The sequence below is a fragment of the Poecilia reticulata genome, chromosome 22 (assembly GCF_904066995.2).
Source record: "Poecilia reticulata chromosome 22, P_reticulata-male-v2, whole genome shotgun sequence".
NCBI lineage: Eukaryota > Metazoa > Chordata > Actinopteri > Cyprinodontiformes > Poeciliidae > Poecilia > Poecilia reticulata.
In genome coordinates, this window is record NC_088851.1 from 7,800,174 (window position 1) to 7,822,884 (window position 22,711).

General features: G+C 40.6%; 2 protein-coding genes across 3 annotated transcripts; both read left to right on the forward strand.

Annotated features, from left to right (window-relative positions):
• The first annotated feature begins 191 nt into the window (after positions 1 to 191).
• shprh (SNF2 histone linker PHD RING helicase) lies at positions 192 to 14,576 on the forward strand. Of its 2 annotated transcripts, none has more exons than XM_008399075.3 (30): positions 192 to 380; positions 1,068 to 1,682; positions 2,763 to 2,892; positions 2,991 to 3,209; positions 3,398 to 3,476; positions 4,248 to 4,398; positions 4,489 to 4,588; positions 4,684 to 4,943; positions 5,035 to 5,676; positions 6,389 to 6,640; positions 6,712 to 6,790; positions 6,870 to 7,033; positions 7,115 to 7,371; positions 7,512 to 7,633; positions 7,812 to 7,900; positions 8,081 to 8,173; positions 8,276 to 8,383; positions 8,822 to 8,964; positions 9,042 to 9,215; positions 10,109 to 10,171; positions 10,253 to 10,478; positions 10,647 to 10,784; positions 11,708 to 11,809; positions 11,911 to 11,982; positions 12,714 to 12,902; positions 12,976 to 13,068; positions 13,162 to 13,248; positions 13,334 to 13,512; positions 13,973 to 14,053; positions 14,137 to 14,576. In XM_008399075.3, the coding sequence occupies exons 2-30, from the start codon at positions 1,077 to 1,079 to the stop codon at positions 14,231 to 14,233; spliced, it is 4,995 nt and encodes a 1,664-aa protein (XP_008397297.1). In that variant the 5' UTR covers positions 192 to 380; positions 1,068 to 1,076; the 3' UTR covers positions 14,234 to 14,576. The 2 variants fall into 2 exon arrangements, with proteins under 2 accessions (XP_008397297.1, XP_008397298.1); XM_008399076.3 differs by having other exon boundaries at positions 192 to 354.
• Positions 14,577 to 14,697: 121 nt separating this feature from the next.
• Positions 14,698 to 22,612, forward strand: LOC103458358 (pancreatic secretory granule membrane major glycoprotein GP2). The gene is made up of 9 exons (XM_008399077.3): positions 14,698 to 15,525; positions 16,531 to 16,619; positions 16,698 to 16,802; positions 18,574 to 18,734; positions 18,821 to 18,956; positions 20,185 to 20,279; positions 21,457 to 21,625; positions 22,031 to 22,145; positions 22,224 to 22,612. The coding sequence occupies exons 1-9, from the start codon at positions 15,438 to 15,440 to the stop codon at positions 22,409 to 22,411; spliced, it is 1,146 nt and encodes a 381-aa protein (XP_008397299.1). The 5' UTR covers positions 14,698 to 15,437; the 3' UTR covers positions 22,412 to 22,612.
• Positions 22,613 to 22,711: the final 99 nt, after the last annotated feature.

Consider the following 22,711-nt stretch of genomic DNA (forward strand, 5'->3'; position numbering starts at 1 on the left):
TTTTATTATTTATTTTCAGTATGGCTTCAACGCATTACGATGATGTTAAACTCTGGAAATTCTACGTCTTCAGACGGCAACAAAACAAAATAATAATAATAATAATAATAATAATAATACTTAACTTAAATTGATCAGAAAAGACATTGTGAGGGGTTTTAATTACCAAAAACTATGCTTCCACCCCCTCCGACGTCACTTCCTGTATTTAAAAATGGCGGACATGAACGTCGCTGTGGATAATTGATCTGTGTTTATGCTGCTTTTTCTGCTCGTTAATGAGGAGCTTCTTCATCATGAAGCGACTTTTGTTACAGTCGTAGTCAGCGGAGCACCTTGGGGAAGGCTAAGAAAGTACATGTTTTTAATATAATTTGCTGGTATGTCAAACGATAAATCTACAACGTTAGGCGAAAGTGGTCTCTGTACCGTTGTTTATATTACCAGCAAGACTTCCGTATTTCAAATCCTGAAACAGTGCCCTGTGCAGGTGGATAAACAAACTAGTTGCTGGTTAGCAGTAGGGTTTACCCTAAAATTAGAAGCGGTGTTAATTTACGTCTGTGTTTCACCTGATGTAATATAGCCAATATAGGTTTTGTAATGATACAAATGCTCTTAACTGACAGGTTAAAGTAGTAAAATGACGAGAGCATCATAGTTAAAAGTGTTGCTAATAACCCTTTAAAAAGCTTCTACTAGACGCAGCATAATACAAAAGTTGCACATGCATAAAGCATAAGAGACATTGTTGTGCAACGTCTTTTAATCATGATACTCAGTTAAAAGAAATGTAAAATATGAAGAAACATTATTTACAGAGTAAGGCTCAATTCCAGCTTGGATCTCTCACTTTCTAGCTCTAGATATTTAATTCAGGTAATATGAGGCACTATTTTACTATTTTATTCTAATTTTATGTATGTCCCTTATTATACCCATAAAAAACAAATGTTTGTATTGCCCCATAAAGACATTTTATCTTGCTTTGTTTAGTTATGTGGCTCCTATTTTTGATGTGGTACAGGGTAATAAGTAATTCCTTATTAATTTTGATCTCTGTTAAGGTTTTTATAATGAGCAGTCGAAGGAAGAGGGCCCCTCCTGTGAGGGTGGATGAAGAATCGAAGAGGAGGCTGGAATGGAACATGCTGGAGGACAGGAAGAACGAAGCCGTCCAGGAAGCCGTCCAGGAAGACGACCAGACTCCGTCCTCCTCTTCCTGTCTTTCAGTTGACCTTACCGCCTGCAGATCTTTTCTCTCTGCCGTAGAAGACATCACAGAGGAGGACGCATGCGCTCTTTCGGTTCAGCTTTCAGATGAACTTCCCAGCACGTCCTCGGACAGCAGCAGCGCCGCCTCCGCCTCTCTGGCTCTCTCTGTGGTGCCGGCTTTAAAGCTGGGCCACGTCTGGAAGGCTCTTATCGGGGAGTTCAGCATCAGGCCAGCTTGGCTGCCGTCTGACTACGAGCACAGATCTTTTCTGGCGTACCGGACAGGCAAGCAGCTCTACCTCAGTTACAGCAGCTGTGATGAGAGCCCGGGACCACAGTGGAGCCCTGAGGAGGACGGCTGTGCCGTGGAGTGCAGCCTCGGCAGGATCCCATTCGAGGACCTCGACTGGCTGCAGAAGAGGAGGGTGGTGCAACTCTGCCACCAGACCAAGGAGCAGGAAGTGAAGGTGCAAGTTAGGAGATCGCTTAAACTTTTCCACATTTTGTCACGTTACAACAGCAAACTTTGTTTGGATTACATTTGACAGACCAACACAAACTGGAGCATAACTTGCTCTCTGTAACTTACTGCAACAGACTTATGTGCATGAGTAATTAATCAATTAATTGCATGATAAACTAAAATAAGCTTCATAATCTCTATGCTGATGATTAATATTTTTTTTGACAGGCAGTTTTTTTCACAGAGACTTCATAATCCATCTTATTTACGGTTTGGGATGGGTGTGCTTTTTATGTCCATGTTATTTATTGATTTTGGTTGTTGTGTTTTGTTTTGCATATTTAAATATCTTCAAGTTCCAGTGTTAAATGTTCTTTACAAAATTAAATTGCGCTATTTTTCCATTATCTATACATTACTGGAAAATGGTCTCAAAACAGTATTATGATTTATCACGATAATTACTGGGACAATTTATCGTCCTGAAAAACGTGTTATTGTGACAGGCCTACTTATTGTAACGTAATGATACTATAGCACAGGATTTGTGGTTGTAATATTAGGAAGACATACTTTTGCAATTAACTACAGGCATATTCACAAAATTAGGCTACACACACCGATGAGGCTCGTCTGTCAGATTAAGCATATTTTTTAAAATAACAACCTTTAAGCAATTACTAAGCATGCATTTCATTAATCCCATATTTCTGCTTTGAATATGTTTTTTTTTAATGGTTTGATGTCATATTCTAGTCTTAAATTTTGAGTTTCTATGAGCTGTAAGCAGAAAATCATCATAATTAACAGAAATGGGGGCTTGAAAACATCTGTCTGTGTGAAATTTATTTGTATAATGTGATCTGAATTTAGTTACTGAAATAAAATAAAAAAACAGCCTAATTTTTTATTTATTGAACATTACTGTATGGGTTTATAGTCCGTACACAGTAATGTAAATAATCCGGTATAATTAGTGATTAATTACAGATTTGTTTTCCGGATGATTTAGAGCTAATTTAAGATATAATAATATTGTTTTGCTCATGCTACATGAAAGCTGAGTGTTGTCTTTGTGTGACAGTTGGGAATTTACCTGCTGGAAACTGGGCTGGGGAAGCCAGAGTTCCTCAGCGAGGGAAACGCTCGGCCGAAGAAAGCGACTCAGATAATGCAGAAGCTGATGGAGTATTTCTACGATTTCATCATTCCTGGTGCGCGTTTGGGCCCAGTTTGTAACATTAGCCACTAAATGAACCCTGTGCTCCTTCAGAGCTGTCTCTTAACCGTTTCTTCTTTCATTTTGATGCAGAAGTCGTAGAGAACGAGGAGGAGGAATGCGACACTGATCTGGAGAGGCAGAACGTGGAGGAACTCTACGACTACGTGAGGCACCAGCACCAGGAGGAGAACCAGGATGCAACATACGATGTCCAGCACAAGGTTCTGATTCCCGTCCTCAGGCCCTACCAGAGCCAGGCCGTCAACTGGATGCTGAAGAGAGAGAAATATAACATTAGTGCACCTAAAGGTACATATGATGATGATGATGATAGTGAAAGATATGCATGTCCATTTCAGGGAAACCTGGGAATTCAAGTGATTACTTGAGACTATATCAAAGGTGAAAAAGACGTTTTCAGTGTTCGTAGAAAAACCAGAGATTATGCGAGCTTTATATATTGAAGATTGCAATGTATTTTCTGCTTTTGTTTATAGAACACTCCCTGCATTTCCTGTGGCGAGAGGTTGTGACTTTATGTGGCAAGAAGTTGTTCTATAATCCCTTTACCGGCTGGTAAGAAGAACCACTTTTTCTGAAACACGTGTAATCAAAAATAAGAACAGTAACAAATCTATTTATATTCCTCGTCTTAGGTTGTATTTTAGTGCTTTCTCTTTGAACATGTTTTTTGTCATAGTGCTACAGCTGTTACTTTATTAGGAAAAACAAGCCAGCAGACAATGAAACTCTGCTGAAGTTGTGCTGCCATTTTTTTCTCCCCCTAATTAAACTCACACTGCAGCCTTAACCAGTAAAACTGGAGACTTTCCTTGGAAATAAAGTAAAGTGCATGCACTGGTTTTTGGATAAATGTAACACCACCCACCAGTAGGTGGTTCTATAGCTCAACACAAATGTTATGGTTTGGATATTATATGGTGCTAAAGGAGGGTTTTACTCCTCGATGAAGCCATCTGGGTTTCACTTTCAAATCTGCTCACACAAAATAAAAATAAAACAACATCCAATGCATAAAATCATTGAATGGTCCTGCATGTGATGTGCAAAACCTTATGTCCCCCAAAAAGATTTTTGTCACGTCTTTGCAAGAAAATTTCAAAATGTTTTAAGCCTGACTCGTCCAGAAATGTGCATATCTTACTTAGAAACAAAGCCGAATACCATAGGTAGGACAATTTTTGAAAAATAAACAAGATGCGCGTTTTTACAGCTCCTACTTAACAGCCAGATTTTAAAGATATTGCATTAGTGCCTGAAGTTTTATCTGTTTTTTTCCATCCTGAAGCATATGTTTAGTTTTATCTCCGTTTCCTGTTATTTTAGCTTAATTCGAGAATTCCCGCTGGCCGGAATCGAGTGGCCCGGTGGGATTCTGGCCGATGAGATGGGCCTCGGGAAAACGGTGGAAGTTTTGGCACTTATTCTCTTCCATACTCGTCAGAATCTGGAGCAGGAGGCCCTCACGTTGCCTGTGGTGTGAACTTCTTGCTCAGTATTATCTTTTTGAACGAGACATTTGAAAACTGCAACATTTTTATAGCTCGTTACCTTCTGCTCACTGCAGGGAAAATCTGTGAATTACTTTGTTCCTCCTCGTCCGATAGAAGTGAAAACTACACGCTGCAAGCCTGAAGCCCAGCTGAAAATAAAAACTTCCCACCCAGGTGCGACACCCTCATCTGTCTCTTGACACATCTGTATGTTCAAAGTTGATCTTGCATTTTTTTAAAAAGTGTTTTTTTGGGGGGGGTTTCTATAGCTGTGCGCGTGATGTTGCTAAATGCAATAAAGGAGATGCGGACCGGCAAAGGAGCCTCTGTCAACGCTGTGTTCACCTACATCCGGGCCACTTACGGCTATGACCTCCTGAAGAACCGCAATCACATCAAGAAGACGCTCGCGAAGCTGATAAACGAAGGATTTGTCGACCGCGTAAAGGGCCGGGGTCTGGCGGGTTCTTTCAAGTTGGGGAAGAACTACAAAGAAACAAAGAAAATCTTGTCTGCAGCATCCAAGTTGGTAAGAATCCGCAACTGCCGTGTCAAAATTTGATGCCGTGATTTATCGGTCACTTTGATTTCTCTCCTTGATCAACGTTTGTCTTTGTTAGATCTTCAGACCAGCGGAGAGCATGCCAAGGAAGACGTTTCAGAGGCGAGCGAAGGAGAAGGCCGAGGCGGCTCTCCAGAACTCCCTCTCAGACAGTCAGAGAGATCTGAGCCATGCATCGGACCGGCGTGACACAGAAGGAAAAGAACAAAAGCAATGGGAGGGAAAAGCAAACAAGAAAGCCTATCTGGAAGACAGTGCGACGTCGACGGGTTCTGCCGCGGTATCTTTACGGCTTTCTCTGGGTAAACTTGAGTCAAACACACAGGAGATTCCCAGAGCAGACAGAGGAGAAGAAGCCTCTGGGATGGATTCACAGGATGAGACGGAAACTCCCACCAGAGCGTCCGTAGTCCCGTTCAACACCACAGATTACCGCTTTGAGTGTATCTGTGGAGAGCTGGGCATTATTGACTACAAGCCGCGTGTGCAGTGTATGAACTGTCAGCTGTGGCAGCACGCAGAATGTGTGAACTATAAGGAGGAGAGCCTCACAACCACGCCCTTCTACTGCCCTCACTGCCTGGTGGCTATGAAACCAGTATCCACTGGTGCCACGCTCATCATTTCGCCCAGCTCCATCTGCCACCAGTGGGTGGAGGAGATCAACCGCCACATCAGATCCTCCTCTCTGCGCGTGCTGGTGAGCGATATTTATTTAGTTTTTTTTTAAATCCGGCCAAATAGTTCTGCAATCAATTAGCTTATCAATTAATTGGCGATTAATAGATTAATTGTAACTTATTTTGATGATTAATTGAATAATCGGATAAAAATACTGGCACATTCTACAGAGTTTTCATTTAGTTACTTAAGCCTTTTCTATACAATATTAGAAATACATTAAAAGATGCAAAGAAACGTTCAATAAATTTTTTAAATTAAGAAATTAAACATTTTCTTATGCCTAAAATGCAGTAACAAAGCATTTCTTTAGTAAATTTGAACCTGGTGAAGCTAAAACTACGACACCTGAGAAGTTTTAGGTAAAACAAAGGCGTTTTTTTGACTTAAATACAAAATGGATATATATTTTGTACAATTTTGACTAATCACTGAATATATATATATATATATATATATATATATTTTTTTTTTTTTTAATTCAGCAAATGACAGTTTTTGAGTCTGTATACTCCAGTTAATGATTAATCGATTATTAAATTAGATTCATCACAATTAATCGTTTCAGCTCTCTTTAGTTTTAAAGTCTTCTGTCTTTCTGTAGGAAATAGTTGTCATTCTATCTTATTAAACTCCACCTTACATCTGTTTTCTCACATTTTAGTTTTTTTTTTTTTTTTACAGTTCCTGTTCTCCTCTAAAGTAGCTCCGTGTGTGTGTCCGTCTCTCAGGTGTATCAGGGCGTGAAGAAACACGGGTTCATCCAGCCTCGGATGCTCGCTGAGCAGGATGTGGTCATCACCACCTACGACGTTCTTCGCTCTGAGCTCAACTACGTCGACATCCCCCACAGCAACAGCAAGGACGGCCGACGCTTCCGCAACCAGAAGCGCTACATGGCGGTCCCCAGCCCTCTGGTGGCCGTGGAGTGGTGGCGCATCTGTCTGGATGAGGCCCAGATGGTCGAGTGTCCCACTGCCAAGGTGAGTCGAGGTCACGCTCTTGTTATTCATAATTGTGTTCAATTTATGTGTGCTACTTTTCTGGCCGCCAGGCTGCAGAAATGGCTCTGCGTCTTGCCTCCATCAACCGTTGGTGCGTCAGTGGCACTCCCGTCCAACGAGGCCTCGAAGGTAAAGTTGTCGATGGAAAACCGTCGACCTGAGTCCGTTGAATCTCTCCGCTCCCCACTGAACTCGTTGTGTTTTGTAGATCTGTACGGCCTGACGCTTTTTCTCGGAGTGGATCCATACTGGGTGAAATACTGGTGGGACCAGCTGCTTTATCGCCCCTATCGCCGCGGAAACACAGAACCTCTGTACAATGTGATTGCTCAGATATTGTGGCGGTCGGCTAAAAAGGACGTCATCGATCAGGTAGGGTTTTTAAGAGCCCCGCGCCAACTTTTCAGACAATTTCACCTTAACTAAATGCATTATTTATTCTTCCCTCTTCAGATTCAGATTCCCCCTCAGACAGAGGAGGTGCACTGGCTTCACTTTTCTCCTGTTGAGGGCCATTTCTACCATCGCCAGCACGAGGTCTGCTCCCAGGACGCTCTGGTCAAACTCAGGAAAATCTCCGACTGGAGCCTGAAACTGGGCAGCCTGGACCGCCGCACCGTCAACACCATTCTGTACCCGCTGCTGAGGCTGCGCCAGGCCTGCTGCCACCCGCAGGCCGTGAGGGGGGAGTTCCTGCCTCTGCAGAAAAGGTTTTCTTATAGCACCCGCTAATTACTAACCCTTCTAGACTAGGCAGAGTAAACCAGGAAGCTAATAGGACACATTTGTGTTTATTTCAAACTCACCAAGTCTGCGTAGGCGAGATTTAAGCGCTTTTCTCTTCTTTCAGCACCATGACAATGGAGGAGCTCCTCAAGTCCTTGCAGAAGAAATGTCGAGTGGAGTGTGAAGAAGCTCACAGACAGCTGGTGTGCGCACTCAACGGCTTGGCTGGAATTCACATCATCCGAGGTATAAAACACCCGCCCGCTTTGCTCCCGTTTCCCATGGGAAGAAGTTCAAAACAAAACACGATCTCATCTTTGTTGCGTTTTGTACGGATATGTGAGATTATTCCTATAGTCTCATCTCATTACCTCAAATTGCAGCAAGAGTCGCTCAGGACAACTGCTTCTTTTGTCACCTGCAGGCGAGTTTGTGGAGGCCGCCGAGATGTATAGAGAAGTTCTGCGCTCATCAGAGGAGCACAAAGGCCGGCTGAAAACTGATTCATTACAGGTGTGTGGGATCATTGTTGATTATTTATCTCCTTCCTCAACACTACATTGACTTTTGTGGTTGTAGGGTGGCAAACGTGAAAAAATTCAAGGGGTTTTAAATGTCAGAAGTCGTGCCCTTCTCCGGTTTTGTCCAAATATAAGAATTTAATATTATTCTTTCACCATTAATGCAAACCAGCGACTTCATGCCACTCACAACCTAATGGAGCTGCTCAATGCAAAGCATCGTGGGATTCCTCCAACACTCAGAGATGACCGACTCGGTGAAGAGGTACGCAGCGCAGATTTGTTAGTAGTGTAGTGTTTTAGATATAAACGTCGTTGGAGGTCTTTTCCAAATTTGTTTGCTTTTAAAATATTTGTTCGTCTGCAGGCTGAGCAGCTGCGGCAGCATTACATGACCAAATACGACTCGGAGGTGGCCGACGCTCATCAGGCTCTGCAGCCGGTTCTGCAGAACATCAAAGAGCTGAAGCGCAAAGTGAGAAATGGCACATATACTTTCAAAAACATTCAAACATTTGTTGTTGCTGTCAGATTTATTATTTTTACACTCCAGGAATAGATGAACTTTTCAATAATTATCTGAACAAGACGAGCGGTTACAACAGAAATATTTATTATTGTTTCATTGCTTTTTCTGTTATTTGTATTTTCTTCTCTTTCTAGTTTTTGAACATGACAAATAAACTGCAAACTGCAACGTCAGTAGAGACAAAATGATAAATATAAAATGAAAGAAAATTTACTCAAAATTAGTCCTGAGATTTTGGGCAGATATGTTCCATTGCTTTCACGTGGTTGTTAATCAAGAATCCAATAGTGTAATTAAAATAATTACCTCACTATTTTTTGAGATAATTTGAAAAACTTAGTCAGATAAGCTTCCCATCAGACAGATTGACTTTTTAATGTCCAGGTGAACTTGAACTCCCCCTGGTGGTTGGAAGTCGTCCAGCTGTCAACCAGCTGTTCCACCGATGAAGATCTGGTGTCTCGTGTGAAGAATGAGCTAACTTCCAGCTACAAGCAGCAGGCCAACAAACTCTCCATGGCAGACAAGTAAAACGCCTCTACTTAGCTGCCACCGTTAGCATTCATGCTAATAATACTCTAAAAACATGCTGGGTTCCCTGCAGGTTCCGTGACGCTTGTGGTCTGCAGTTCATTCTCACCACACAAATGCAAGATCTAATGAAGTCACAAAAGACTGTCCGAGACGCAGTGAAGAGTCTTGAGGGCCCGGCTTCTAAGGAAGTTATTGAAGAGGCCACCATTTGCCACCTTAGGCCAATGCGACTGCCACTCAATAAGTAAGTTACCAATACCAGTACTCAGGGTCATCATCACATTATGCATGATACTCTACAATATGTAGTTGTACATGCATATGTAGTTGTACATATGCATGTTGTTTTTGAAAGCTCTTAAAGCTTTCAAAAACAACATGCATTTTACATATTTGTTAAAACTGTGACTGTGTCATGACAGCAGAGCACGAGACGGATAAAATGTGGAAACATTTTTTATCTCCTCCATGTGGTTCTACTGCCAGTTTGAGAAATACACGCTTGGCCAGAAACAACCAATCAGAGCCAGGAGGAGAGTCAGTTATGCTTTGATACGTGCTGCTCACACCTTCCACCCTTCCACTCTGCTGGCCTACAACTAGCTCCCGTCACAGCTAGCTCCTCTCAAAATGCTAAGGCTAGTTAGCATGGCCACTGATGACGGCGGATATGCGATTTTGTTTAAGAATGTGCCATTAGCACATTTAGCACCATGTACACGAGCATGATTGACTGCTCACACCTTCCACCCTTCCACTCTGCTGGCCTACAACTAGCTCCCGTCACAGCTAGCTCCTCTCAAAATGCTAAGGCTAGTTAGCATGGCCACTGATGACGGCGGATATGCGATTTTGTTTAAGAATGTGCCATTAGCACATTTAGCACCATGTACACGAGCATGATTGACAGTGCAAAGGCCCTCCTCCTGGCTCTAATTGGTTGTTTTTGACTGAGCTGTGTATTTCTGCAGATGGCAGTGGGACCACATGGGAGCTTGTTATATATAGTTTTTGTTTTTTACACATCATCTGCCTCATCTTATACTGTCAGGACATAGTGACAGTTTTAACAAATATAAAAAAAAAAACCATTGTTTAAAAGTCATGAATTATAACTCATCTCTTTTTATATCACAGCTGTGTGTTTTGTAAAGCCGACGAGCTTTTCACTGATTATGAATCCAAGTTGTTTGCTCACACGTAAGTAAGCAGGCGCCTTGAGTTTTTGAACTCGTATTGAAATTGAACACCCGAAGTGATAGAAACAACATCCGTCGTCAGGGTGAAAGGCCAGACTGCCATCTTCGAAGAGATGATCGAGGACGAGGAAGGCCTGGTGGACGACCGCCTCCCCACCACCAGTCGTGGTCTGTGGGCGGCGAGCGAGACGGAGCGCACTCTGAAAGCCATCCTGTCGTTTGCCAAAGCTAAGCGCATGGACCCGGAGCTGGTGGAGGAGGGCAACACGTTCATGGAGCTGTTTGAGAACTGGAAGAAGGAGTATAAGGTAAGTGGGCTTCCCTTATATTTTGGAATTGAAGAGGAAAGTTTCCTGTCTGCTTTAGGAAAAATGTCTAATTACAAAAGGTCAAAGAGATTTTTTTATTTGTCTGTAACTTGTTACACGGTTGTACTTATGCAAGTTAAAAAGAAGATTCATTTGGTGTTATTCCAGGTGTTGCATGAGTACTGGATGGTGCTGCGCAATCATGTGTCGGCCATTGACGAGTTGGGCATGGCGACTGAACGGCTGCGGGTTCGTCTGCCTGACGAGCCGAAGCCCAAACTGCTGCACATTATAGAACCACATGAAGTAAGTAAACAGAGGGATACAATCTGTAACTAATCAGATGTTTAAACCCGTCTTATTAAAGTAGGACTGTACTATGTGACTGACAAACATATCACGATATAATAGTTTCATATCTGTCAATATCGATAATTATTGATTAGTTTTTTGTTTTAAATATTTGGAATGCTGACAATCCAGTGCCATGACCTTTCCTGCTTTATCCACAGTTTTTACTCTGTCGTTATTTTATTTTTAAGCAGTTATAACGAATTTTGCTGTATGATAAATTGTCTCAGAAGTTATTGCAATAAACAGTAATGTTGTTTTACACAATTTTAAGTTATATAATTGTATGTATGTATGTATGTATGTATGTATGTATGTATGTATGTATGTATGTATGTATGTATGTATGTATGTATGTATTTTTATTTAATTAGGAAAAAAAACTAATTGAGCTAAAAAAATTCTTGAGGCACGAAGGCGAAACCTGAAACTGCTGCTGCGCATGTTACTCCACAGGTTGGAGTAACAACACAGGTTGGTTACCTAGTAACCTTGAGTAACAGTCAAGGTTGCTAGGTAACCAAAAAGCGAGTGAGTTAGTTGATGCAACTCACCTTGATTAGCTAGTCTTGAGAGATTGAGCGGATAAAGTCTTTTCTCTGCCTACATCACCCAGAATTCTGCGCGGTTCTGAATTCAGTGAAATTATTGACTATTCCATCAGACATAATATCTATTGATATTGATGTGTTATTGATTTATTGTCGACCTGAGCGGAGATTTATTGTCCAGCCCTACATTAAAAGGTGAAGTACATTTATCTAGTTTCGATTCTTGTGCTCGCTGACTTTAATTACGAAACATTTTCACTGATAGTCTGTCGCTTTTGTTGCTTTTCTATCTTTTTTGCCCTCTGGTCTCCATGGTTTCGCCGTCAGGTGGAGCAGAACAGGGTGAAGCTCCTGAACGACCAAGCTGTGGCCAAGTCTCAACTCCAAAAGAAGCTTGGACAGTTTCTGTATCTCACCAATCTGGAAAAGGTAAGTTTATAATTGTTTGCAGCATTTCGTTGTGTCTTTTGGAGTAATTATGAAACATTTAATGTAGTCTGACTCCATGTTGCATGAATTTTGTATCCAAGTCACAGGACAAGTCAACTGGAGGGCTGAACCCAGAGCCATGCCCCATCTGTGCTCGTCCTCTGGGGCAGGAGGTGAGTGTTTTATATTAAATATATTAAAAGAATGAAAGAACAAGGCTAAACTTTTAAGCAATATTCCCATAAATATCAACTTAAAACAATTTTGTTTTTGGATGCTTATTGATAAGCTTGTCAAAATATATGCAATAGATCATGATAAATTTGAATGATAAATTAAAATGAGTTCAATAATTTCCATTTGTACGAGTTAGCGTTTTTCTCTTTTCTTACCAAAAATTACCAGAAATTGGACCAAAGTCTTCAGTCTGGTGCTTTGGTCTCAACCGGCCCTAGATTCATTTACAGAGACTTCCTGATTCATTTTATTTGCCGTTTCTTTTCTTTATTTTGAATATTTAAAATGTCTTGCATTTCCCGTGTTAAATGTTCATGAGGATTTAAAGTTTATTGATTTTTGACTATGTCTGGCATTATCATTATATCACATAATGATAATGCCATATTACCATCACATATTACCATTATATCACATGAAGATGGTCTCAAAACAACACTATTATCATTTATCGCAATAACTTCTGGGACAATTTATTGTCCAGTAAAATGTGTGTGACAGGCCTACTAATTGCTTTTGAATTTTTTATAACATATCACATTTGACATTTAATCAAATTTACCATAATGTCACTGCTATTATGCTGTTCTCTGGGAGCAGCCCTGATTGAGGTAAAAAATAACCTCAATCAGGTTGCAAACTGTGAACTGTTATTTCCTCCTTATAGTGGGCCGTGTTGACTTGCGGCCACTGCTTCTGTAACGAGTGCATTGCCATCATCGTGGAGCAGTACAGCGTGGGCTCAAGGCGGAGAGCCATCAAGTGTGCCATTTGCAGACAGACCACTTCCCACACAGAAATCTCCTACGTGTTCACTACCCAGTCATCCAGCCACGACCAGGACATACCAGTCAAGGTTGATCGACAATTACATTTTAAACATGTCAAGTTTTGGACTTTTTGTTAACAGCTGTAATTGTTTTGTGCAGGGGAGCCACTCTACCAAAGTGGAGGCAGTTGTGAGAACACTAAAGCAGATCCAGATGAACAATCCCGGAGCCAAATGTCTCGTCTTTTCAATGGTAAATGAAGCGTTTCTGTTGCGAAGGACTGTGGTTTGTCACGATATTGAGCTTGGATGTGATCTGGATTGTTTCCTCGTGTCTTGCGGACAGTGGCAGAGTGTCCTGGACATCATCGCCAAGGCCTTGTTGGACAATAACCTTGAGTTTTCACAAATCAATGGAATTCATAAGTTCCAGGTTTGGCTTAAACATTTCACAGAAATCATGGCAAACCATCTATATCACTGATATCACTGATTTTTTTTTTCTTGTGTGTTTTCAGGAGAATCTTAGTTCTTTCAAATACGATGAAAAGATCAATATTCTCCTCCTCCCACTCCACACTGGCTCCAATGGGCTGAATATCATCGAAGCAACACACGTGTTGCTGGTAGAACCAATCCTCAACCCAGCTCACGAACTCCAGGCTATAGGGAGGGTGCACCGGATTGGCCAAACAAAGTAAGCGACAGGAAGCTGCACGTCAAGAAAGAAATCTAACTTAAGTTCCCTCAAGTAAAGGTGTAATGAGGGGCAATGTTTCCCATTTTCAAAACTTTCTTATACAGGCTCAAATTATCACTTTATGACACAATCTTACATCAAGCACACATACAGAACTTTTCATTGGTGTCTTTTGCATATTTACCTTTAAGCTTTTATTTTAACATTCACAGTATGCTGCAAAAATATGCTTCCCCTTTAAATCGTTTTACAATCTGTGTTGCTACGACCACAAACGTCAGTGTATTTTATAAGGATTTTTATCTGATGTATCAGACAAAGTAGTACATCATTGTGGACGACTTTGGCTGAATTAAATGTTTATTCTCTCTTTGACCATTTTGACCCACATGGAAGTTTGTGGTTGGCACATGACAAAATGTGGGAAAATGTAACATTGGTGTTCTCTGTCCAACAGGCCGACATTTGTACACAGATTCCTGATCAAATCCACTATTGAGGAGCGAATGCAAGCGATGCTAAAGACGGCAGAAAAGAGGTGGTTTTAGCTTCTAAACATCATCATTGATATATATACTATTAATTTAAATACTAACAGAAAGTGTTTTGCTTCAACTGTAGTCACACCAGCACAGCCATGAAGCATTCGGAGGCTGCTGTTCTGACGGTGGCTGACCTGGCCGATCTGTTTACAGACGACACCGAACATCTGGAGTGAATCCGAACTGACTCTGTACCCAGTGGCGATGGAAGTACTAGGATTTTGCACATTCCTTTTTATATACATATGTATGCAACTTACAAAATGCATTTTCAAGAATATATTGTTGGTTTTTTTTTAAGCAAATCACTGGCAACAAGCAACGTATTTAAAGCCACATTTTAATGTAAGTCAGTTCTCGTTCTAACAGACTCAGCCGTTTATATTCACTCTCGGTCGTAACGTTTGACTAGACTGTACAGCATCATGCGCTACTCTGAATCTCACTGTACAGCCACAATAAAACCTCATTCAGGTGAAGCTTCCACAGGCGGTAAATAAAAGTGTGTCAGTGAAACAATGTTGGCTTTTTATTTATTTAATTAATGAACGAATTAAACAGGAAACCACTGAATCCACTCGTCTTTACGCCTACAAATGTATGCTAAAACAATGACGGAGACGAGCCAAATTGTAAAACATGTCTCCTTTACAAAAAAAAAGATCTTTTATTTTGTTGTGTTTGAAATAAAAGAACTTATAAAATCTAACAAAGGTGAAGAGGATTTCTGCCTCACTTCATCTTTTTTTCCCCCTTCATTTCCACTTGCAAATTGCCTGAACAGGTTTAATGTTCAAAATGATTTAATACATGTTGGTGTGAAGGTTTTTTTGGGGGTTTTTTAAATGAGGATGTATTTCTTGAATTTGCATGCAGTAGCGGGATTTTACGGCGTGTCTAACCACACAGATGCAAACTGGTCAGTGAATTGCCCTTGATCTATAATGAGTCTCTTTTGTCCTTACAAAGTGGGATTCCCGCACCAGTAAAATGTTTTAAAGTGTCCAAACAAAAGACAGAGAGAACAAAGAGTAACCCTTTCGATTTTTTCCCACATGTATAGGAACATTTGTAAGGTCTTTACTAAGACGACATGGTTGTAGTAGGCGGTGTCATCCGTGTTACCTTGGACTCGCCTCGGTCAACCCTATTCATGTGTGGAATCTCATTGTTGTCTGAAGCATAATTCAAACTGGTGTTTTAAAGCCAGAGAAGGGGATGGTGGGACGGGGGGCTGGTCCCAGTTCATTTAGAGCTGGGTTTCATGGGTTGGAGAAGGAGAGAGGCGCCACATCTTCTGGTGACAGTGAGATTTAGGGAAAGATTCAAACTCAGCGGAGTGGCAGAGCAGAGAGAAACTAGAGGGAGAGGATTTGGAAGATGGTGTCCAGTGGTGTGGTTTTCACCTGGTTGCTCTTCTCTCTGACAACGGCGGTCTCAGCAGTTCACCTGGAGCCCATGGTGGAGGGTCAGTGCACACTTTACAAACCGCATACATGATTCAGTATCAAAAATCAGGCAGAATGCTCTTTTACTACTTGTTTTCTTCACTTCTACGTTGTAGTTATTTGTATAATTTAAATATGAGTAATGTATTATGTGTTGAAGGGAAATCTGACTCAATTCGAAGAGTAGTTGTCCTACAATCAGAAAATTGTGGGTTTGATTCCACTTTTTTCCTGTTACCTATTGTTGACTTAACCCCAAGTTGCCATTATGAAGCTTTTCATTATGTTGACAATTTTTAAAGAGAAATTCAGTTCTGTAAAATAAAAGTTGTTTTTATTTGCAACACTTAAATGTTCCTAGTCATCTAAAACAAACAAACAAAAAAAAAAAGCTTGATCTCACTAAATATAAAATCTATTGAAACCAACATTCCCTTATGCCACATTTTTGGACAGCTTAATTTCACTTCTTGCACCTAGTCAAGAACTTAAGTACCTGTCTGACAGTATGAAGTAGGTGTGATCTAAATTCAACAGAAGGGAAACAAAGTCGCTGACATTTATTGATCTGAAAAGGCTAACGAAATCATTCCTATGGGTTGGCTTTCACTGGACTGACGAGACAAAGTGCAACCTTTTGAAAGGTGTACATGTGCTGAAGTGTATCAGACGAACATCACACTAATGAGACATTGTGGTGGCAATGTCATAATCTGGGCCTGTTTTGCTGATTGAAGCATTTATTCTGCTCTCTTAGAGAGAGAATCCCAAATGAGAAGGTCTGGTCCTCAATTTGTGACCTTAAAGTCAAACAAATTTCTGCTATGTAGTAGAATAAAGATTCAACGCACAGCATCAAGTCCACTTCTGACTGAATGGCTCAAATTGAACTTAAAGGACTTCTCAGGGTCAGGACTTCAATCTTGTTGAAATACCGTGGTGTGACCTTGCTTTCTCTAAAGGGACTTTTTTGCTGTCCTCTTGTTTGAAAACCTTTTTTTTTCACCCCATTTTTTAAACACCAGAGCTCAATGAAACGGTGATTTGTACCAATGACCAAATGGACGTCATTATTCCAAGTGCGTTTTTCCTCAACAAAGTTCCTCCGGTTGATGTGAGCAAAACCGTCCCAACATTTTCTCGTCAAGTGCGACCACAGCAAAACGTGAACCTGTGTGACTTTGTCTTTCAGGTCGATGATTTGCATCTAAATGATCCAGAATGCAGAGGAGAGGAAATCGGGGACAACTTCGTTTTTAGCATAAGGACGAATCTCTCAGACTGCGGGACCATAATGGTAGGACACCAAACCTAAATGATAGAAAAGTTTTTTTGTTTTTAAGTGTCTTGAGTGTTTTGCAGCGCTCATCTAATTAATCAAACATTGCACGTGAGCTCAGACATTTAGAACAGCTCCTTACAAATGAGAGAGGCTTTAACTTTAACTGCTATGGAGACAAACAGCACTTGGTATCAGCATAATGGGCGACATAAAACTGCCACTGTAATAAATTTTCTATTTTACGATGGCTACCTTTGTTCTGGGGCTAGTTCCCAGCCAATTAGTGTTGCTTTTGGCACCAACTTTTGCTATTAACATCTTCTATTTTTTTTAAACAAAGGCTTTTGAGTTGCATAAAAATGAGTCAAGGAAATGTAAAAAAATAAAAGAAATAATAATAAAAGAAAAAAACAGAGAGAGGAACAAACTGAAGTCCAGCCAGAAAAAAGTGAGGTGAAAAGAAATAGGGAGTGGCTCTTTTTTCATCAGGAATTATGGGTAGTGTTGTTTCTTTCAATCTCATTCAAACCAGCAAGGGAACCCTGTAGATTTTTATTGGGAAAGCTAATTATTTATTGAAAGTTCTCTGAATAAGAAGGTGGTGAATCACTGGCCATTTCACCTCCTGATCATTTTAATCCGATCACTTTTACGAGTTTTGGGGAGGTTTAAATGCCGGCTGCACCACACAAGTTTTCTCAAATTGCTGGCTTGGAATGTTTGAAGGTTTGTCGTATAAAGTGAGCCAAAGGTTAAACCAGGGAGACAAACCCTGCCAGCTCTCCACCTCAGTGTTTTATAAGGTTTCTGGCAAGGCAGCTGGTGAAAGTAACCCTCCACACAGGATTAGGCTGTGGGTTGCTAAACAAGACTGGCTGCCTCAGCTGCCAGCCCCGCTTTCACCCAAGACTGTAGATCTTTAGAAACTTTTAGAAACGTCATATGATAGACAAATTCGCAGTTGTGTAGTAAAAGGTCAATTAAATGTGTTTTTTATTATTTTGATGGAGATTGTCAGGTGGATTTGGTGACATCTACCTTCCACTGATAGCCCTAATCCTTTGATCCCGTTTCACCAGAGCAACGTTTTCTAATTAATAAATACATTTGTTTAGCATAAATGTGGCTTCATACCTTCTGTTTCTAGTTGACCTTGAGTTCGTAGGGGGTTTTTTTGCAGCAGTGTCCTCCACAACAGGTTGCTGGACGGATCCTTTTGTGTTTTTCTTGACAAAAACGTTCCCATTTCGTGCTTGCTATGCTAGCTTGTCGAGCAAAGCAACTGGCAGCCAATCAGAGAGATGAGCGTGGCAAATAACATTTGAATAAGTTATTCTAACCTATGTTTTGCATTAATGGCTAAAAAGCAGACTGAATATTATGATTTTAAAAGCTCCAATTGAAAACTTCTGATTAAAAAATTATAAAATTCAGTTTTTTATTTTTGCATTTTTCTCATCTTTCGTCAACTTATCTGAGTCACCTCTAGCGACCCCTGGTGGCCTCCACTTTGAAAAACACTGCTCTTTACCACTTGTAGCTACTGATGGCTTACTTTTGATGATGGTTTTGTTTTTGCCTCTTTATGTTGGTCTTAAACAAATATAAAACACTGAACTTAATGACTGCAATGTGACAACATGTGAAAAGGTTCAAAGAGTATGAATAATCTTGCAAGTCGCTGTGTGTAATATTATGGGATACCTGTTGTCCTCAGCATGCCTTACACGAGGAAAACGTCTCAACTAATTACTCGTTGACTTTCTGCTCCTTGATCTCTTTATAGGTCTCTGATGATACACACATCATGTTCATCAACACCATACACAATAACTATTCAGATATCATCACAAGAAACTATATAAACATCACGTTCGTGTGCCGCTACCCCATAAACTACATGGTCCAACAACCCAACAGCGAAAACATGATCCGAGTGGATGTCCGGTAGGTGATTTGTGTGTTGCTTCTTTTTATTTTTACCCCTGACATCTGATTTAACAATAAAACTTGTGTTTGCTTGACCTCTTCAGAAGCATCACCCTGAACACTGAGGATGGGAATTTCTCAGTGTCAATGCTGCTGTACAAAGACAAAGCCTTTGAGGACGTGTGGACAACTGTGCCGTCCCTGACCCTGGATGAAAACATCTTTGTCAAAGTTTTTATGGTATCGCTGCAGATGAAAATTGTAGAAAACCCTACAATAACAGTGTTTTTTATGCACCCTATAAGCACATTTATTTAGTGGGGAACGGGGTACGAGGCTGAATGAGGACCCATATTTATTTCCATAACTTACCATTAGAGAATTACAGCCAGGAGTGACATTTTGGGGACATCAAATCTGTGTAAAAACCATTAGAGGCTATCTCCATGCCAACTGGTTGTTCCTGTCCTTCTGTCAGAAATAAAAATGGACTTTGTTTACGTTGATTTCAGTTGAAATTCAACTGAAACCCTGTGCTTCAAATCAGACTAAGATTAAGCATTCTGGCAACAAACACTCCTCCGTTTTCCTTTAAACAAAGGGTAATTATGTGTAAATGTGCTGCTGTACAACATCTGTGGTGCTGTGGGCCCATCTCTCCTCCAAAGACCCTTAGAACACACGAAAGGAACTCTGAACTCTGAACGATATAAAAAAGTGAACAAAGATGGCAAATATTCCCTCTTTATTTGCTCTAAACTTGTGAAATGTAATACAAAAACAGTATGGGCTGCTCTGTTGGGGTTTTATTTCTTAACACGGGACATTTCCCATGTTAAGAAATACTCCATTTAATTTATTTACATTGAGTAAATGTATATAAATCAAATATTACATTTATTTTAAGAATTTTTACACATCCTAACCAAGTGTGATAATGAATATGACCGGCAATGTCTGAATTGTACTTTTACTCAATGGTATTAAGTTTTATAACCCAACGACACCAGAACTACTTCTACTAAAAGCAGTTCTTTAGAAGTCAAAAAAGCAATTTGAGAGATGGCAACGATTACATCTGTTAATGGTTTGCTTAACAGATTGGGAAGGGATGTCCTGGACCATTTTAGAAAACTGAGACGAAAGTATTTCAAATATTCTTAGTGTTAACAGCTATTTTTGGATTAGTTGTACGCTGCCTTAGTTGCCCAATGTTAAGAAATACTGTCTTGTGGATTGATGTCCCAAATTATCCCGGAAATCTAACACTTCAGCCGTGACTAGACGGTCATGTGAGAGCTTCTGCACATCTTCTCCAGGCTGTCACAACCCCTCGGATCAGCTGTTGTTTACACACTGTGAATCAGCAATTCGCAGCACATCGTGAAACAGGTTTTGGCTTGCATTCAGAATGACTTGACTGCTGCTTGACATTTTGATTTTTTTCTTTTGTTTTTTTCTTTTAAAGATACCGGCTCACTTGATGCTCCGTTTGGAGAGATGCTGGGCCACACCCACCAGGGATCCATACGGCAACATTCAGTACACCTTCATCAGAGACAGGTGTGTCACTGTGATAACGCTCAACAAGTTCATTTTGGCTGCCTGCCTTCCTATTTACAAGAGAAGCTTGTTTGTGGTGCGCTCTATTTCAGTGTTATTGCTCCACGTTTGCAACGAGCTCTAAGTCCTCTTACCGGAGCGCTGTTGAAATCTGAAATAAGAGAATTTGTTGCCTAGAGAGCGGGTCAGACAACAAATCTCAGAGCCAGGTCATGTGACTCCGGTCTGAGAGGCCACATGCAGTTCAGTTCAACAACTGTGCATGCCCTTGACAACCGGGGCAGTGTTTGGTACTGTTAGCGGCAGCAGGACTGTGAAATGCACAATGATTTCACAAGGCCAAGAAAAGGAGGAAAACACTGCTATCTTAGATGAGCTTAAAGGAGTAGTTCAGAATTTTTAGGGTGAGTTTCTGTGAAATGGTTATAGCAGCTAATAACTTAACTCTCTTGGCATCTTCACTTACTCTAAATTCAGATTTAGAGCTCTGGACCTGGAAGCTGAAGCTAACAGCTAGCCCGAGAGACACAAGGCTAAAGCAAAGATTTTTGTGTTTTAAAACAACTTTAAGTTTTAAAATGTCATAGTCGTTGATGTGAATGCAAGCTTCTGAGTCTTTAATCTGCTGTCATATTTAGAAGCTGATAATTATTTGTGTGTGAAATGTAAATAACATTGGTAGAGGCAGGCCTTCACCAAACCCCATCCTGAGTTAACATGTTCTGAAAAAAGAACATTAAAAGTGTTTAAGATAGAAAAAGAAAGATGTGTAAATGAACACATTCAAAAAATAATTCACATAAACCACTATATTTTCCCTCACTGATTAACTTTTATTATTTCAGTACTTGTTTCACATAGGAAGATCATTGGTGATGCACTGCCTCCTACTCCTATTTCCCTTCTAAATTCATAAACGTTTGTATGAATAATCTCCCAAATATCCCAATAATCTCATAAAACAGGAACGCTTTTACGAATGGACCACCCATTAGCTTCACCCTTAGCGATAAACTAATCTGAATTCATGCAGAATGAAGACACCAAGAGAGTCAGGAAAGACATCAAACATGCTTTAAAAGAGCTGCACTCATACATTCTGAACCATCAAGTTTAGGTTCAAAAATGTTTCTAAACGGACAGCTCACTCCTAGCTGGTTTTTTTCCACCTTCCTAGTTGTTCAGTGTTGGCCGACAAACAGACTCTCAGCGTCCTGAAGAACAGCGAAGGTCCAGAGGCCATGTTCAGGATACAGATGTTTAAGTTTGTTGGCAGCTCTTACGCTTTCGTCTTCCTGCACTGCAACGTCCAGATCTGCCACAGCAGCCTGAGTGTGTGTAAGCCTGTGAGTGAGACCTCCTTACACGCACACGCACACACAGCTCAAAGTGATAGCCAGACGCCAGCTCAGAAAAGCAGTCGGCAAGCCTTGACTTGTTTTTACTGGTATGAACTGGGACTTACACGGCCCTTATTTCAACTGAATTACGAGTCTACATCGTTACAACCACACATTTACTTATTTTTTCCAGCTCAATTTTTGAGATTAAATCTAAACTTTTCCATTTTCCTGCAACCTGTAAAATATATTTTTATGCAATTTTTCAAGTAAATGACATCTTCCTCTCTGAGTTGCGTTTTAGTTCACATTAGTACAGGACTCGTTTCCCTTTGATAGGGTTGATGTGCACATTCTAAATGCATTCTCTGGTTTCAACTGGGATTGTTTGTCTCTGCATTTGCTACGCAGAACTGTACCACCGAAGACGGACAGATGAGGACACGGAGAGACGCCCCACTGTCCCACACCGTGTCCTACGGCCCAATCAGACGACTGCTCACCGCCAGTGAAAAACCCAACCTAAGTGCGTCACTTTACAATCCCTGCAACTTGCACAAGTTAAAACAGTTCATTTAAGGGACAATTCAACCTTTCTCTGTAGAGCCCAGCGGTTTCCCTCCGGTGGAGACTCTCGTCCTGGGAGGCCTGCTGGTTGTCTTGCTGCTCATCTTGCTGCTCGTCACTGGGGTGTTTGGGAGGCTGTGGCTTCGCTCCAGGCGTTTCTACCCACCACAGGAGGCACAGCTCACCCTATCTAACATTCACCACATCTCAGAGGTGGCTTCATGAAGTGAAGCTTTTATAGAACTGACAAATGGACATAAACCTCACATTGTGATTGTAACAGCGAATGTTTGGAGTGTTTCCTGTTCATATTTTATTATTATTATTATTATTATTTTAAAGAAATGACTATAGTCATCAATCATTGTTTAACTTCTCTTTCAGAGTGCGATATTCCAGATTTAATAATAAAACAGCTAAATAAGGTGTGCTTTATTTCGAAAATTTCAGTAATAACCATATCATTGCTTTCTTTGTCCTAAAATTGTCTAAAGTCACATCACAGTTATTTCAGATATATGTTGT

Bases quoted from the DNA above. Each gene is read 5' to 3' on its own strand.
- LOC103458358 (XM_008399077.3), top strand. From the start codon at position 15,438: ATGGTGTCCAGTGGTGTGGTTTTCACCTGGTTGCTCTTCTCTCTGACA. The intron at 15,526-16,530 runs GTCAGTGCACAC...TTTAAACACCAG, and splicing joins CCTGGAGCCCATGGTGGAGG to AGCTCAATGAAACGGTGATT. The intron at 16,620-16,697 runs GTGAGCAAAACC...TTTGTCTTTCAG, and splicing joins ACAAAGTTCCTCCGGTTGAT to GTCGATGATTTGCATCTAAA.
- shprh (XM_008399075.3), top strand. From the start codon at position 1,077: ATGAGCAGTCGAAGGAAGAGGGCCCCTCCTGTGAGGGTGGATGAAGAA. The intron at 7,634-7,811 runs GTATAAAACACC...TGTCACCTGCAG, and splicing joins TGGAATTCACATCATCCGAG to GCGAGTTTGTGGAGGCCGCC. The intron at 13,513-13,972 runs GTAAGCGACAGG...TCTGTCCAACAG, and splicing joins CACCGGATTGGCCAAACAAA to GCCGACATTTGTACACAGAT.